General features: G+C 43.2%; 1 protein-coding gene across 1 annotated transcript in view; it reads right to left on the bottom strand.

Moving 5' to 3' along the window:
* flt1 (fms related receptor tyrosine kinase 1) overlaps nt 1-17,657 on the bottom strand; it is a 199,856-nt gene that overhangs the window by 163,820 nt on the left and 18,379 nt on the right. Inside the window, exons 3-6 of the mRNA XM_034169045.1 lie at nt 12,750-12,955; nt 11,578-11,702; nt 2,845-3,010; nt 2,559-2,695 (exon numbers count right to left, since the gene is read on the bottom strand). Coding sequence (XP_034024936.1) covers nt 2,559-2,695; nt 2,845-3,010; nt 11,578-11,702; nt 12,750-12,955 — 634 coding nt within the window. The remainder of the gene's footprint in view (nt 1-2,558; nt 2,696-2,844; nt 3,011-11,577; nt 11,703-12,749; nt 12,956-17,657) is intronic.

Raw genomic sequence — 17,657 nt, 5'->3', positions numbered from 1 at the left:
ATTGAACTTTAAAATCTAGAAAAAACATCAACACGAATCAAACATTTTTAAACAGTTTTAAACCTGTCGGAGCGCCCTGAGGCTGTTTAATGGTCGTTAGAGCTAAACAGAGTGTGATCGTCAGTAAAAGCACAAACTCCCGCATGTAAAATTAAATAATGATGAAAAGTTATTAAAGCGAGTTAACTTTGGTAGAAAAAGTATTTCACATGTATTTTGCCTGCATGTGTCGCAGAGCAACAGGAAACATTAACGTAGGAGAACAACAAAGATAATCCGTGTGCTGTGGATGTGTTGATAGTGTTACTTTACCATTTGTTCTTCACTAACTGTGACATTTTTTCTCAGAAAGAGCCACAAACAAACTGGTTAGGCATCCACACTTTTGTAGTTTTTCAAGTCCTCTGACAGGGCTTGGTGAAAATAATAAATAATTCACTATGTCCATGTACGTAGCACTCGGCAGTGAACTCTCACTCTCCAACCATGCAGATGATGGCATTTCATATGGATCTTCACCACTTATTAATTTCATCTTCATCTCGTGGCATGATCGTGCGTCACTGCTGAGTCCATCTCTATACAGGTCGAGGGTTCGCTTCCCCCTATCTCTGTGTGGAGTTTGCATGTTCTCCCTGTGTCTGTGAGGGTTTCCTCTGGACACTACGGTTTCCTTCCACAATCAAAAACATGCTTATTTAGGGTCTGCTCTTTTCTCTGCCCCTGACCAAGGCAGCGTCTCTACATCTGGAGTTGGTCCTCGGGCGCTGGACTGTGGCTGCCCACCGCGCCTAGTGGTTGGATTGTGTTTAACTGTATTTAGGATGGGTCCAGAGGACAAGTTTCACTGTATATATGTACAATGACAATAAAAGCTCTATCGGAATCTCGGGTGATGCACCTCATTGTGGGAGAGGTCAAAGTTCACTAGTACCAAACACAGCATACATGTGTGAGCGGCCATTTAAATCGAAGTAATTTCTCTTTCTGTTTTTCAGTATTTTGTGTCTGTCTGGTGTCAGCAGCTGCGGTAATTCCAGTTCCAATAGTGAATCTCAAAGTTACTGCAGTTAAAAAGCTCATAGTTGGATCTCGGGATCGAGCTGATGGCCCGCCTCGAGGCGAGCTACCGTCTGTCACAGCCCCTGCCTCTCGGCGCCTCCTCGATGCTTTTAGTTGAGTGTCCTGCTAAGTCTGAAGTGTTTACTTTGAAAAAATTAGAGTGTTCAAAGCAGGCTCGGTCGCCTGAATACCCCAGCTAGGAATAATGGAATAGGACCCTGGTTCTATTTTGTGGGTTTTCTTTCTCTGAACTGGGGACATGATTAAGAGAGATGGCTGGGGGCATTCATATTGTGCCGATAGAGGTGAAATTCTTGGACCAGTGCAGGACGGTCAAAAGTGAAAGCATTTGCCAAGAATGTTTTCATTAATCAAGAATGAAAGTCGGAGGTTCGAAGATGATCAGATACCGTCATAGTTCCAAACATAAATGATGACAACTAGCGATCTGGTGGTGTTATTCCCATGACCTGCCGGGCAGCAGCTGAGAAACCAAAGTCTTTGGGTTTGAGTGGAGTGGAGCCTGCGGCTTAATTTGACTCAACACGGGAAACCTCACCTGGCCTGGACACGGAAAGGATTGACAGATTGATAGCTCTTTCTCGAATCTGTAGGTGGTGGTGCTTGGCCGTTCTTAGTTGGTGGAGTGATTCTTCTGGTTAATTCCAATAATGAACAAGACTCTGGTATGCTAACTAGTTATGTCGCCCCATGTAGTCGGTACCAACTTCTTAGAGGGACAAGTGGCATTCAGCCATGCAAGATTGAGCAATAACATCAGCGAATGGGACAGTAGTGAAGAAGAAAGCAGACAAACTCCAGCTGTATTGTTTGAGCATGCAGCAAACCATGTTGTTTGGTAATTGTGACAGTTGACCCAGAAGTGCTATAGGCTTGCCCAGACATGCGCACTCATAACTGTGAAATGGCTTATATCTCACAGCTATCTCACACAGTTTTGCAATGTTTTTTAGAACTTTTGCCATCGAAGAAAGTAAGACGTGCGTGTTCCGATATCTATTGTTTACTCGCCAATGCCTCCGAGATGGTCAAAACATCTGGTCACACCCATAATTCTGACATCAGTGAAAACACTCTGTACAATACTGATACTGGAACCTTCAAGATCTACCGATGCCAATTCAAGACCACGTTCCCTGTCTTAAAACAGCTAATCTGTTAATAAATATGTTTTTCTGGAAGTAATTTAACACAGCCATCTAACAAACAAATCAACTCAAACTGTGACACAAATATACTACATTTTTTTTGCCTATATTCAACCGATTCAAAATATCAGAATGGTACACCCCTAACTTTTATTTCTACTTATGAAACTTGATTTTCTGGAGTAGTTTTTATCTGATGCTGACAGGCACTTAGGTCGTAATGTGTAGGAACCTTACCCTCACATTATATATTACAGGGACTGAGGTGGCCTAAACAGGTCCACTGCATGGTACAAAAAAGTTTCAGAAAGCACTCCTAGTTCTGACCTTTCCTGGATAGTCCCATGTGATATCTACTCTGGTGTTTAACTCCCCAGTGGCTGTGCAGTTCAGAGCCAGTTTCTCCCCCTTCAGGGCCTGAACAGGTCCAGTGCTGTTCAGATACACTTCTGTGATGACACTCACTGAAACAGAGAAACAAAAGAGCAGTCAGTCTGGACTCTAAAACCCTCAGTGGTCCAGAAACATGAAACACTGTTGATTTGGGCGTGCTGGTGCGTGCATGGATGCCTGAGGGTTAAACCAAGTAGATACGGTCTGCAGTATGACTGACCTAGTCGGTGTATGAAGTAAAAGTATGAGCTGTGTGTGACTCCTTCAATGGTGGTTTGGCAGAAAAAGAGGCCGATGTAAGACAGATTTGGACTCTTGATGGTGAAGCCTTGTCTGCTGTTCCAGGTGATGTCCCACTGACGTGGGTTCAGTTTGTGGTTGGGGTACTGCGGGGGATAAGAGAACAGCCGTCACTTGTTTAGCTGATCACAGAAACAGATAATGTGAGGAATGACCGGTGACATCATCTGAACCTCATGTTTCAATGATACGATTAAAAGCAATAAACATCTATATGTCACAGATTTAAAGATCCATAAGTATTTGGACACTGGCCATTTTGTAGTCTTGTCTCTGTGCAACACTACAATAGGGGGGAAATGAAACAATCGAGATGTTATTATTGATTTTGGGCTTTAATTCAAGACGATAAATAATATCACATTTTTATGTACAGTCCCTCCATTTTCAGAGCCCATAAGTAATTGGACAAGCTAAACATTTGGACTTTTAATATAAATCATGACTTTTACAGGCAGGGGGTGAATGCATGAACAATTCTAAGTTGCTGAATATGTCCTCAACTTAAATAGAGTGGACTGTGGCCTTTACAGGATTATCATGTCTAAACTGTACCTAGAAGCATTTGTCATGGTTTAAAATGATCAGTAAAACATTAAAATCTCTATTAAATGCATCAAGATGCTTCTCAATGCCACTTCTTTCAGTCACAAGAAGATTCACCTTTCAGTCACCTTCTTGTGACTGAAAGCTTTCCATCAGGAGAAGAGTATGGTAGAGGTTACCAGGTGGCATCCAACCTTCACTGAATGCTTTCACCCTGAACCACAACGTCCTCCAGCTGGCAGATTGGTAACAATGGTCAGTCACTGCCCATCTTCTTCTTCTGGGTGCAGGTCAACTCCTCCCGCCTGTTCCAGAGCTGATAAGAGGGGAGCCACTGACCACAGAGTTCCTCTCCCTTTCTACTATTCCCAGAGCTACAAGAGTCTTCCACACAGACTGGACTGGGAAACCCTTGCAGCCAACTTCCACAGGGAATAACCAGGCCTGCCATCCTTTATGACCCCTTCACACATAACACGACTGAAGCCGACTGGTGCACGAAGGAGGAATCGTATGCCACTCATGAAAAATCAGAGCTGCCGTGAACACCTCATATAACTGTCACCACAACCATTCACGCACACCAGCGGCCGAAAGACAGCAAGTGCCCTGCAAGTGCACATTCGACCCCCTCTCGGCCGGTGTCGGCCAGAGTCCAGGTGCCACCCATGAACATCCAACACCACTCGTGGGGCACTGAGAATAAGCGAGACGAGTCATGCAGCTGGCATGACAGTACAGTGTAGGCGACCACATTCGAGGTGCTCTGTGCAAATGTCTAAGTGTCCCACGAGTGTGCTGTTACCAAGCAACACATATATCATGCAAGTCTGCCTCCCAACATATGCGGCATGCGAGTGTGTCGGCTCTCCCGCAACACATGTGGCATGCGTCTGTGTCGTGCCCCCAACACATGTGGCATGTGTTGCGCTCCCCCCACTGCAACACATATGGTATGGGGGGGAGCACACTAGCATGACATGCTGATAATTATGTACAGACAAGATCACATGGGGAGCAGCCAGCCATGTCTGAGCATGCACAGCACAGCAAGGCGCCTCTCAGCTGATCACCGGCAGGCCACTCACTAACAGCTGGAAATGACAGTTCAGTGCACACGACGTGTTAAATTAAAAGCACAGAGAACACAGCCAGGACAAGTATATAAATAAATACTACAATAACTACATACATAATTACAGAACAAAAACATAAAATAACTCATCACAGAACAAAGAAACAGAGAGAGACATTCTGTTCTGTGCGCTGATCGAAAAGGTGGGCGTGTCCACAAACAGCAGCAGCTGTTGGGATCTGTGGACCTGTAAGTCACAGCTGGAGAACATGTACTATGTTATGACGGACAGGACATTACAACTCTCCACCGTGAGGTGCGTGTGTTTGCCTGCTGTCCTCATGTGGAAATACATAAAAACATATATCACCTTTGCAATGGGCTGGAGCAACCACACAGCGCACATAACGGTAGGCTGTGTGAGGTGAAAAGAACCATCTGATCATGTGTACACTCAGCAGGTGATCTGAATGTCACATCACCCATGTCAGCTATGGTCCACATGATGTGGTGTCCTTCGGTGCGCCGCTTGCTGGGCCAGCTGCACACGTGGGGCCAGCAGATGTGGACATGATAAGAGTGCACTGCTTCATTCATGTCATTTCATGTCTTGACATCTATGACCATGCGCCATATACAGAGGAACAGAAGGATCATACTTGTATTGTCTGCTCGATAAGAGGGATTAAATATTAGAAATTGCAGTGGTTTTTTTTGGGGGGGTGTGCGGTGAACCTCAGCTTGGATCAGGTCTTTCCTGGGCCTTAGGTCTGCTTTCCTCCAACGCTGGAAGTGGGTGGTTCCGAGTCCTTGTCTCCCTATGCAGGGGTTCCCCATGATGTCCTTTAATATCACCATGTTGTCACCACTTGTTGTGCCTCCAACTTATATCCGGATTTTGTTGTGACACCTGCTCCACTGACCTTCTCATGGCTGGAGTCTCTGAACATCATGGAAGCCATGCATTTTGCATTTCAGCAGTATTTGTTTAGGTTTTATTCCACACTCTATCATGAGTATTTCTTTTGCAAGCACATTTAATTTATTTTTTGTTTTTCTTTTTGTGTTTGTCAATGTATGGTGTGTACTGCGCACATTTAATTATTTATTTAATTTTTTTTATTATATTATTATATTTTTCAATTAGATTTTTATTATGTGTTTGTTCTGTGAGTGCATTTAATTTGGGCTTTTTATGTATGTCTGTGAGCTTACAGCATACAGTGTGTGCATTTCATTGTGGTTTGCACCTCCAGTCCACATGTCCTGCCAGACACTTTTTTAAAATATAAAATTCACCATGACCTTTTCCTGGGTATAACCCAGAGTGACTGAGCCTGAGAGTTTGAAAAGGTCTGACAACAGTCATTTTACTTTTTATCATTTAAATACTGGAAAAATAAAGAAAGAAATAAACTGTCCTGGTTAGTTAGACTAGCGTATCATAAAAAGCAATGCAGCCAAAGCTAAATAAATTTAAAAACACCCAATCAGGCAGCACACACAATTTCGGCATGCTTGCCTATCATGGTTTTTGGTGAGCTGAGCACTGAACTATCTGGACTTGAGAGCTGGCGCTACGACATATTTTGACATATCTCATTCAGGAAAGTTGCAAGAAGCCTGCAATAATGGCTATACCAGTGTAGTGTTGAAGACTATTATTACAGCAAGAAAAGCTTCCCATATGTTAACCAAGCAGTTTGCTTTGATGGGCTTAGATGAAGCCTACCCGTAAGAACAAAAAGTTGCAGTTACTCAACTGGCTGCTTGAGGCTGGCTCCATAAATGACCAGGTTCCAGGTTGTGCAGATAGATTTTCCAGTTAGATCTCTGATTTCCCATCTGTTTAATGCACTGTTCCAATGAGGAATATTAAAAAAAATGTCAGCCTCTTGAATTTTCTGAAATGAATCATATCTGCTAGAATGAGTGATGGTCTAGTTTCAAATGGTACTTCTGAACCCATTAGGTAACATGTCCTGAACTCATTTGGCTTTGACTTTGGATGTTTTATTGGACATTTCCATCTGACACTGAGATGAATTAAGGGTTATAGAGCAAGATAACTGAAACGTGATCTGACTGTATTCTCACAGTTTTGTTTTGGCATGGATACTTGTGTAGCCTTGTTGTTTTCTTGGAGGCGGACTTTAGGAAATGTTTACTCATGTTTGTGTGACACGGTGGAAGCCTCCCACCCTCTCTCAGGGGAACAGGTGGACCCCCCTCTCCCACACCCCCTCAGTGTGAACCAACTGATCTCCCCCCTCCCACAGTGAGATGGACCTTTGAGACGCCACTGAGCTCCTCCTCCCGTCTTAGCTCGGTAAAATAGACAATTTACACTGTTCCTTCTTCCCAAACTCATTGGCGTCCTTAATGCCCTCTCTGCCCCTCTCACCTCCTCTGGCAAACCTGTAAGTAGGCGAGGTAAAGGCAGAGAACTAGGGGAAGGAGTCTGAGGAGTCAGGATGTGAAGACCGTGCCTCAAGTCCATCGCCTTACATCCTGTTACTACAGGATATAGACATTTAGACTGGAACGCCGGGTCAACTCTCCTCCACCACCTTGTCATCCCAAACCTCCGGGACCCTCGTGGACACTTTCACAGCTACAGTCTATAAGCTAGGCCTCATGGGTATTGTTTCCACTGACAAGGGTCACTGTTAGAGATCCAGGCAAAGTGCAAAGTCCTTCCAGGAAAAAACACTTCTAAGACTTGACAGTGAGTGGATTCCTGGTTTAGAACAGCACAGTAGGAGGTTAGAGGGGTCAGAGTAAGGATTTTAGAATAATTACCTGTGTTGTTCCAGATACAGTAATTAAGAGAAGACAGAAAGACACCCACAAGCTGCTCACAAATACCAGCAGTTTCCATTTGTGGTTGTTCTACACTAGATTTTGGAGACTACTATTGGCAGTTTTACTCAATTATATTTGACTGTTCAGATTACTTATGCTGTCAGCCAGGATTTTATATCCAAAAGATTCAGTCCTGTGTGGATGCATAAGGCATCCTTCAGCTTTATGTTGAGTGCAGATAACTGGTCTCTTGGGGTCCTAAAATTTATTGTGCACAGTCTAAGGTGTAAAGTGTACATACATTTGGGGTGTCTCTAACTCATTTTTGTTATTTACACAGCATGTAATCTAGGTGCAAATTAGAGGCAAGGCACAAATACGCATATATTCTCTCAAATAGTCATAGGTGCATTTGGGGCATAGTGTGAAACAGACCAAAGTATCATCTACAGCAGAGGTCTCAAACTGATTCCAGAAAGGGACAAGAGGGTGCAGTTTTCTTTGCAACCACCCACTCCAACAGGTGATTTCACTGATTAACATCACTTTGACCAGATGGAATCAGTTAATCAGTGAAATCATCTGGTGGAGTGGGTGGTTGCAAAGAAAACCTGCACCCTCTTTGCCCTTTTTGGAATCAGTTTGAAACCTCTGATCTACAGTCATCATTAAGAGCTGGAGTGCAGCAGGTTCCTGGGCCACTCATATTTAGAGAGCAGACAAGTCAGAGGTTGTCTGGACAGTTAACAGATCTGTATCAAAGCATCACAGTGAGCCAGTGGAGGGGAGAGACACCAAAGCTCCCTGAGGTGAAGCAGTGCAGTGTATCAAGGATTCTGTTTTTTCTCTTATTTCCTTTTATTTCATTTAATCCTTATGTCATGAACCTGCATATGTAATGAATGTCTAAATATTGCACCCTATAAATAACTTGAACAATTGTGTGCTGGACTTCAGACCAGGTTTTTGGTGGTCTATGGTGCAACTGATTTCTCCTTGTTTAAAATGGAAATGCACCAATGCTGCATATGACCACACCTCATTTTAAGGCCAACATGCCCATGGTTGTAAAAATGAGCACGATTCCACTTACTGTTTCCACATCATGGGTGCTGGGTGTGAAAATGAAGACTGGTTCTAAGCTTGAGGTGACACTTAGCTTCTGTTGTACATTACTTTGCACTGGGTACAATTCATGGTTTTATTTTACTTTTACTACTGTTGTGGTTCACAATAGATTTTTCTGATGTTTATGACACTCTCACATAACATGGAAAGCCAGAGCCCACTAAGACCACATACAGTACCGCAACCATCCTGTTTATCGGCCCTGAGCTAATTTGAAATGTAGGTGGGTCACTGTTTCTCCAAAGTAGGAATAACATGGAAATTGATATAATATTTTCTAAAAATATTCATTAAAATATATTCTTGATTTGCACTGGGCTCACAATGTAATCAACTCTTTCTTCCACCAAAGTCTACCTCTACAATATGCTGACATTTTATTTAATTCTGCTGATGTATTATTTAGATATTGTGCTAACAGTTAGCTAAACAAGCAAACAATTCCTGCATTCATTAATTTTTTTCTATACTATCAAAAACATGATTATTTAGGGTCTGCTCTTTTCTTTGCCCCTGACCACAACAGCGTCTCTGGGGGCTGGACTATGCCTGCCCAATAGTGTTGGTTGGATTGTGTCTAACTATAATTAGGATGGATTAAATGTAGAGGACAAATTTCCTTGTATGTATTCATCAAAAACACAATAAAGGCCCTTCTTCTATTCCCTGCTTAGCCCAGCAGTCATTGCGCGGAAGGTGAAGTACACCCTGGACAGGACACCAATCAATGACAGGGCTATTGTACTGTGGCCCCAGATTTTTGTGGGATTGTATTATGAGCCACCTCAGGTTTGGATGACCCCTCAGCGCTGCACCAGCCACCATCCTCTGAAGACAAGATCCGTAGTGCTCTCCTGTGGCTTGTTTTTGTCGGGAGATGAGGCTCCAAATGCCCCCCCCCCCCCCCCCCCCATCCCCTTCCATTGGAAGACACCAACAGAGTTATTTAAAGATGTGGAGATGGACCAGTTTTCTGCCTGGGTGATTGTCATGCAGGACCCAAAGTAGTTCAGTGGTCTCCTGGATGTGGCAAAGCGCAGCACCACACCATGCTCACAGACTTGGTGTGACTTGTATCATGTTCCCAGAGTTCTGGGGAATTCTACCACGGCCACAGATTTTGGGGAGAATGCTCTCTTTTTGACTTGTGTCTAACCGTATTGAGTATGGGGTAAATGTAGAGGATAAACTTTGTATATGTATCCAAAGTGTATGTACAATAACAGTAAAGGCTCTTCTTCTTCTTCTTCAAGGGATTTTAGTGTATTTACAGTCAAACTGGATGAACAGTTAAGAATCACAACACTTTTTTATTTGTGGTGCATGCTGCAATTTTAAGGGTCCAACAGAGTATTGTGTTGGGGGGGGGGGGTGCACTTCACTTTGATTTGCTTTGCATCAGACAGCTTTAGACATGGCAGTAGGTTCTGCAATTGCCAAATTGGCCAAAGGTCAATTGCTGTGGTCAAAGTAATGTCTGCCAGTTTGTTTGTTGGCCTACTCCTCTCAGGTCTTCTTCCTGATTTGTGCCAAATGTAAACTACAGTGTGCAGGATTTATTGTCATGTAGTAGTGTGGTTGCAGAATGCTTTATGTTGTCATATGCTGGTCATGATTATCTTTTCCTCCATTTTTTTTTTTTTTTGTTCCTTTGGCACTGGGGGATTCATGTTCCCTTGCTTTCTCTCTTGACAAGAAACATGTATGATCCTCCACTTAAAAAAAAAAAAAAAAAATGGTGGCTGCAACATGGTGGCCTCCATGAGGGGGCCGTTCCCATGTAAATATGAGGTCTGTCAATAAAGTAACGGTCCTTTTTATTTTTTTCAAAAACTATATGGATTTGAATCACATGCGATTACATCAGCCAACCTTGAACCCTCATGCACATGAGCGAGTTTTTCCACGCCTGTCGGTTGCGTCATTCGCCTGTGGGCAGGCTTTGAGTGAGGAGTGGTCCAGCCCTCTCGTCTTTTTTTTCATTGTTCAGGAATGGCTCAGAGACTGGCGCTTTGCTTTATCAAAATTTTTTCAGAAACTGTGAGGCACATCGAAGTGGACACCATTCGAGAAATTCAGACAGTTTTCTGTGAAAATTTTAACGGCTGATGAGAGATTATGGAGTGTTACTGTCACTTTAAGGACAACCCACGGAGCCGCAGGGCGTGCCGCGCCCCGAGCCGCCGTCGCCAGCCTGTTTCAAGCTGAAAACTTCCAAATTTAAGCCTCTGTTGACCCAGGACGTCGTGAGAGAACAGAGAAGTTTCAGAAGAGCTCGGGATCAGCAGTTTATCGGACATTCCACTGTTAAAGGAGATTTTGTAATGAAAGACGTGCGGACGGATTCGCGCGTCGGCACCCAGCCGCTCATGGCGCGGCGCCACAGCAAAACACCTCCATGTTGATAACCATTTATAAGATTCAGGCGGTTTTCGATGGCTTTCAGTCAAGTGAGTATCCGAGAAATTGTTTAACAGCTGGGCATGTTCAAACTTGTCCTGTAATGCTTCCAACGGAGGTGTTTTGCTGTGGCACCGCGCGATGTGCGGCTGGGTGCCAACGCGCGAATCTGTCCGCACATCTTTCATTACAAAATCTCCTTTAACAGTGGAATGTCCGGATAAACTGCTGATCCCGAGCTCTTCTGATACTTCTCTGTTCTCTCACAACGTCCTGGGTCAACAAAGGCTTAAATTGAAAAGTTTTCAGCTCGAAACAGGCAGATGACGGCGGCTCGGGGCACGGCGCGCCCTACGGCTCCGTGGGGATTCTTTAAAGCGTCAGTAACACTCCATAATCTCTCATCAGCCGTTAAAATTTTCACCGAAAACCAGCTGAATTTCCACTCGGATGTGCCTCACAGTTTTTGAAAAAATTTTGATCAAGCAAAGCGGCAGTCTCTGAGCCATTCCTGAACAATGAAAAAAAAGACGAGAGGGGTGGACCAGTGCTCACAGAACTAGTAGTGAGAGGACGGTGCATTGTGTGAAGCCTGAAGGGAGGTAAAGGTATGCACACAGAGAAGTCATGATGCAGAGCAGAAAATCTCTGCAGGTTGGTTCACTCTCTCAGGAGCAAATGACATTTTGTGCTACTAACCTTCACCAGTGTGGCGCTGATGTTAGGGTGGGTGACCCGACAGGGGATGACCAGCGGCTGCCTGTCCTTCATGTACAGCACATCTGGTCTTGAACCCTCCACTTCCACAAATGGCCTCTGGCTGTCTGAAACCCAAATGCTGCGGTCAGGAACACATCCAGCATGTGCAATAAGCATGTCAAGTTGATGCATAGCCATCACATGTAGAATACACCAAACTCAGGCTTCTGTACACAAAAATATAAGGAGTCATCTCAACAATAAACATGTCACGCCCATCGACTACCTGCAGTCAACAATAAACACTTGGATTGTTTGGATGCGGTTAAAATGTGCTTTCTTCTTTCACTTTGAGTGCACTGTAATGTCTCTGTGCCATTGAAAAGTGTGGGTGTTGCTCATTGCATTGTTTTGCAAAACAAATCTCTGAACAGTTGAACAAAAGTACCCCAAGGACCAGCAGGCCGAGGGTTTCCTTCTTGTGCTTTGATTCCGTATAGAGGACAGCGGGAGGAGGCCGAGAGCTGCTCCTAGTCAAGTTTGATGCTTAATAGACATGACAACCCGAGCGATTGATGGCCCTCGAGGGTCCTGTTGGGCAAATAGTAGCACGACCTGTAATCCGGTTCCGTGCCCAGTCTGCCTCGGGCCAAGCACCAACACCCTCCAGGACGGGGTGGAGCCAGCTGGGCAGACATCGTGCCTCCTCTATCCCTGGACACCACTGAGATACTGGCCTTCGTCCTGTCCTCTGCGACCCGTCACACATACACAGTGATATTCGCTCCCAGCGTAGCCTCCTCCAGTCCTCCCCCTCCTCCCACAGCACAGGATGCTTCCAGCAAAGCTGAGCAGAGCAGATAAGGCTGATGCCCTGGGAAACTCTGCCCAGGCCTGAGCCTTTCAGCAGCTGGGCTATTCCTGGCCCCAAGGCAGCACGTAAATTAAAGTAAAAAAATAATTTATATATAGACAACAGAGAGGTGGAGAAAGAGAGGCAGGCGAGGAGGGGGGAGAATCTGAGCCAGAGTCAGGGAGAAGGACGTGCTGGTACAAACAACGTTTAGACATAATTGGTTCTCTGGAATTGGTGCATATTTAGGGTCTCCTATATCCTGTTTAACCTGGGGAGCTAAACAGTAAGCATACAGACTATGTGACACTTGTCTTACCAGTGATATAGACATAAACAGTGGCCTGTCTTCTGGTTCGGTGTCGGTACCGGCAGCGGAACAGTCCGGTGTGCTCGGCCTGAGTGCTGTTGACTCTCAGGTGGCTGCAGTACTGCTGGCCCATCCTTCCACAACGGGATTCCTCCACCCACACCTGATTCTGTGCCAAACCTGCTGGGAAAGCCCACGACAGCTCCCAGCGGCCCCTGGTCCAAAGGTAGAGAGGGTAAAAATTCTACACACATTATCAAAACAGCAGAAGACATAAATTTACATATACAGTGACTACAAACTTCCAAACTTTTCCCCAACTTCACATATTTTGTGCTGTACACAACAACACATATATTAAGTCAGAATGTAAAGTTATTTAAAAATAATGTTAACAGGTGGATATATTTCAGTTTTAATGAAGGATGGTACAACACCACTAACAACATAGATAAGGGAACCGTCAGTACCTGAAGGTAACAACACGAATCTGACACAGTTTCCCCCCCTGTTTAAACAGCTACTCTCTTCTTAAGCCCCTTTCACACTGCACTTGCATACAGTTGCATTGTGATGCGTATTGAGTACACCGGAAAATCATGATGATTTGGCGTAGTCCCTGTGCAGGCTGGTTAACAATGGTGCATGGTTGCATTCCTAGTCTTGCTTACAGTTGCGTACGGTTGCTTACTGTATGCTTACTGTCACTCCTGCCTACTTTTTGGGGGGTTTGTGTCATTGTGGAAATGTGCTCCATTCTCAAAATGGTGCATGAAAATCAAACGGCACACACTGCTGCCTCATCAGGGCTCATAACATCAGATCACAAAGTTTAGAGTCAATTATGTGCCCCCCCCCCAAAAAAAGTAGAAAATATTGCCATATACGCACAAGCATACTTAAACATCGCATTTGTTGTTTCAGCATTCTAAACAAAGAAATCTAATTTATGAATTGAAAGAATGTACACCATGTTTTACTGATTATCATATTACTAAAGTGCATGTATACATGGGAGATCAGATTCTGGCAGTTACTGATTACTGAGTTATTGATTACTAACAGGATGCATCCCTGCCATAGGTCAGCTCATGCACGCGCAGCGGCTCGTTCAGCCGTTATGAACACACACACACACACACACACACACACACACACACACACACACACACACACACACACACACACACACACGCAGCTGAGGGATCATTTCACCACACACTCGTGTGCCAGTTCGATTACCTGTTCTGAGCACTCACACATTCGTCAGTTCGATCACCTGTTGTAAGCACGCACAGGTGCTGCCAGCCACGTGGATCATGCAGCCACACACACACACACACACACACACACACACACACACACACACACACACACACACACACACACACACACACACACACACACACACACACACACACACACACACACACACACACACACCTGTTCTCCACCAGCTGCTTCACTCTGGATGCATCCCTGCCTGTTTTTTCTGACGCACTCAGTTTTTGGATGTGTATAGTTGCACAGTGTTGTATAGTCTTGCATATACAGTAGCGCAATGTTCTGCAGACTTGCTTAAAAACTGAGTACTTTCTGCGTCCAGTGTTCTATGCACAAAAAATTTGTTCATGTTTAATTTTTAGTTTTAGTTTTAATTTTAATTAATTTTTTACTGCCTCATGGCAGTACGCTGAGGAATGCAAAGGGGTATGTGAGACGGGCACAAAAAAAATTGCAAAGGGGTATGTGAGACATCTCACATACCCCTTTACATTCCTCAGCGTACTGCCACGTAGGGCTGCATAAACTTGGCATAGAGCTGCTTAAGCTCGGTGTAGAGCTGCATAAACTCGGCATAGTTGGCAGGCCACATTACGCAACCTACGTCGGCCCAGTGTGAAAGGGGCTTTAAATACATTTGTCTGGATGCACGTACTTTGTTAACCTAGCCATCTAACAAAACATCAACGCAAGCTGTCGAACAAACAGTAGTGGGAACAGCTAATTAAAAGTTTTGTTTTGATAAATGCTAAGCCGCTAACTGAAAAGTTAACTGGGATAAAGTGAAACTGATATGGCGCTAAAATATGTAGCTGAACCGTTAACTTTTATTATATGAATTTAGCAACCCAGTCTCATGGCATGTCGTGATTCAGCAGCATGAAATATACATTAATTTATTAGTTTGTGATATTGCCAGGAAAACCGCCACATTTTTGTTACAGCAGCACAAATTCATTCTAATTCATTCCATGATGGCTGCATGAAATTAAAAGTGAAGCGCGGGGGGGGGGGATGGTTAGGGTTGGGGATAGGAGTAGGTTTAGTAATAGTGAGTTAAACCGTGTCACGAAAATTTGAATAATTTTGTGACGGGAACACGAAAAAAAAACAAAAAACGTGAGACTGGGCTGGAATTTAGCTTTGGCTTGGGTCCCTTCCCCATCACCCCTGAAAACCAGACCTAAACAGCCAAAATTTAATATCACCTAAATATGGAGGTTCTCAAAAAGGTTTAGCATGCAAACATCAGATGATAGTCAAGATGTCCATAAATAAATTAACAGATGAAATTTAAGAATAGTTTCCATTCCGCATACAATTTATTCACAGTACTAAAAGTATCAAATGATTGTAAAATAAAACTACACATGGAAGATAATGTTAGTATGGAGCCCGCCTCGGGACATGGTGGCTAATTTTTTTGGGCCCAGATTATTGCGTTCCCTCGCAATAGCTATATATATATATATATATACTCGTATATATATATATATATATATATATATATATATATATATATATATATATATATATATATATATATATATATATATATATTCCTGGTCCCAGGGTTGGGACCAGGAAGCAGAGTTGTAGTCTTACACACCTCTCTGCAGCTTCTCTCCCCCTGCCATCCCCTCATTACCCCATCCCCGTAGAGACGGTGCCTGCTCCCAGACTACCAATAACCAGCAAAAATCTATTTAAGCATAAAAATTCAAAAAGAAAAAATAATATAGCACCTTCAACTGCACCACAGACTAAAACAGTTAAATGTGGTCTATTAAACATTAGGTCTCTCTCTTCTAAGTCCCTGTTGGTAAATGATATAATAATTGATCAACATATTGATTTATTCTGCCTAAGAGAAACCTGGTTACAGCAGGATGAATTTGTTAGTTTAAATGAGTCAACACCCCCGAGTCACACTAACTGTCAGAATGCTCGTAGCACGGGCCGGGGCGGAGGATTAGCAGCAATCTTCCATTCCAGCTTATTAATTAATCAAAAACCCAGACAGAGCTTTAATTCATTTGAAAGCTTGTCTCTTAGTCTTGTCCATCCAAATTGGAAGTTTTATTTGTTATTATCTATCGTCCACCTGGTCGTTACTGTGAGTTTCTCTGTGAATTTTCAGACCTTTTGTCTGACTTAGTGCTTAGCTCAGATAAGATAATTATAGTGGGCGATTTTAACATCCACACAGATGCTGAGAATGACAGCCTCAACACTGCATTTAATCTATTATTAGACTCTATTGGCTTTGCTCAAAAAGTAAATGAGTCCACCCACCACTTTAATCATATCTTAGATCTTGTTCTGACTTATGGTATGGAAATAGAAGACTTAACAGTATTCCCTGAAAACTCCCTTCTGTCTGATCATTTCTTAATAACATTTACATTTACTCTGATGGACTACCCAGCAGTAGGGAATAAGTTTCATTACACTAGAAGTCTTTCAGAAAGCGCTGTAACTAGGTTTAAGGATATGATTCCTTCTTTATGTTCTCTAATGCCATATAACAACACAGTGCAGAGTAGCTACCTAAACTCTGTAAGGGAGATAGAGTATCTCGTCAATAGTTTTACATCCTCATTGAAGACAACTTTGGATGCTGTAGCTCCTCTGAAAAAGAGAGCTTTAAATCAGAAGTGTCTGACTCCGTGGTATAACTCACAAACTCGTAGCTTAAAGCAGATAACCCGTAAGTTGGAGAGGAAATGGCGTCTCACTAATTTAGAAGATCTTCACTTAGCCTGGAAAAAGAGTCTGTTGCTCTATAAAAAAGCCCTCCGTAAAGCTAGGACATCTTTCTACTCATCACTAATTGAAGAAAATAAGAACAACCCCAGGTTTCTTTTCAGCACTGTAGCCAGGCTGACAAAGAGTCAGAGCTCTATTGAGCTGAGTATTCCATTAACTTTAACTAGTAATGACTTCATGACTTTCTTTGCTAACAAAATTTTAACTATTAGAGAAAAAATTACTCATAACCATCCCAAAGACGTATCGTTATCTTTGGCTGCTTTCAGTGATGCCGGTATTTGGTTAGACTCTTTCTCTCCGATTGTTCTGTCTGAGTTATTTTCATTAGTTACTTCATCCAAACCATCAACATGTTTATTAGACCCCATTCCTACCAGGCTGCTCAAGGAAGCCCTACCATTATTTAATGCTTCGATCTTAAATATGATCAATCTATCTTTGTTAGTTGGCTATGTACCACAGGCTTTTAAGGTGGCAGTAATTAAACCATTACTTAAAAAGCCATCACTTGACCCAGCTATCTTAGCTAATTATAGGCCAATCTCCAACCTTCCTTTTCTCTCAAAAATTCTTGAAAGGGTAGTTGTAAAACAGCTAACTGATCATCTGCAGAGGAATGGTCTATTTGAAGAGTTTCAGTCAGGTTTTAGAATTCATCATAGTACAGAAACAGCATTAGTGAAGGTTACAAATGATCTTCTTATGGCCTCGGACAGTGGACTCATCTCTGTGCTTGTTCTGTTAGACCTCAGTGCTGCTTTTGATACTGTTGACCATAAAATTTTATTACAGAGATTAGAGCATGCCATAGGTATTAAAGGCACTGCGCTGCGGTGGTTTGAATCATATTTGTCTAATAGA

The sequence above is a fragment of the Thalassophryne amazonica genome, chromosome 1 (genome assembly GCF_902500255.1).
Source record: "Thalassophryne amazonica chromosome 1, fThaAma1.1, whole genome shotgun sequence".
NCBI lineage: Eukaryota > Metazoa > Chordata > Actinopteri > Batrachoidiformes > Batrachoididae > Thalassophryne > Thalassophryne amazonica.
The sequence above is the reverse complement of the archived record's forward strand: the minus strand, read 5'-3'. Positions and strand labels throughout refer to the sequence as shown.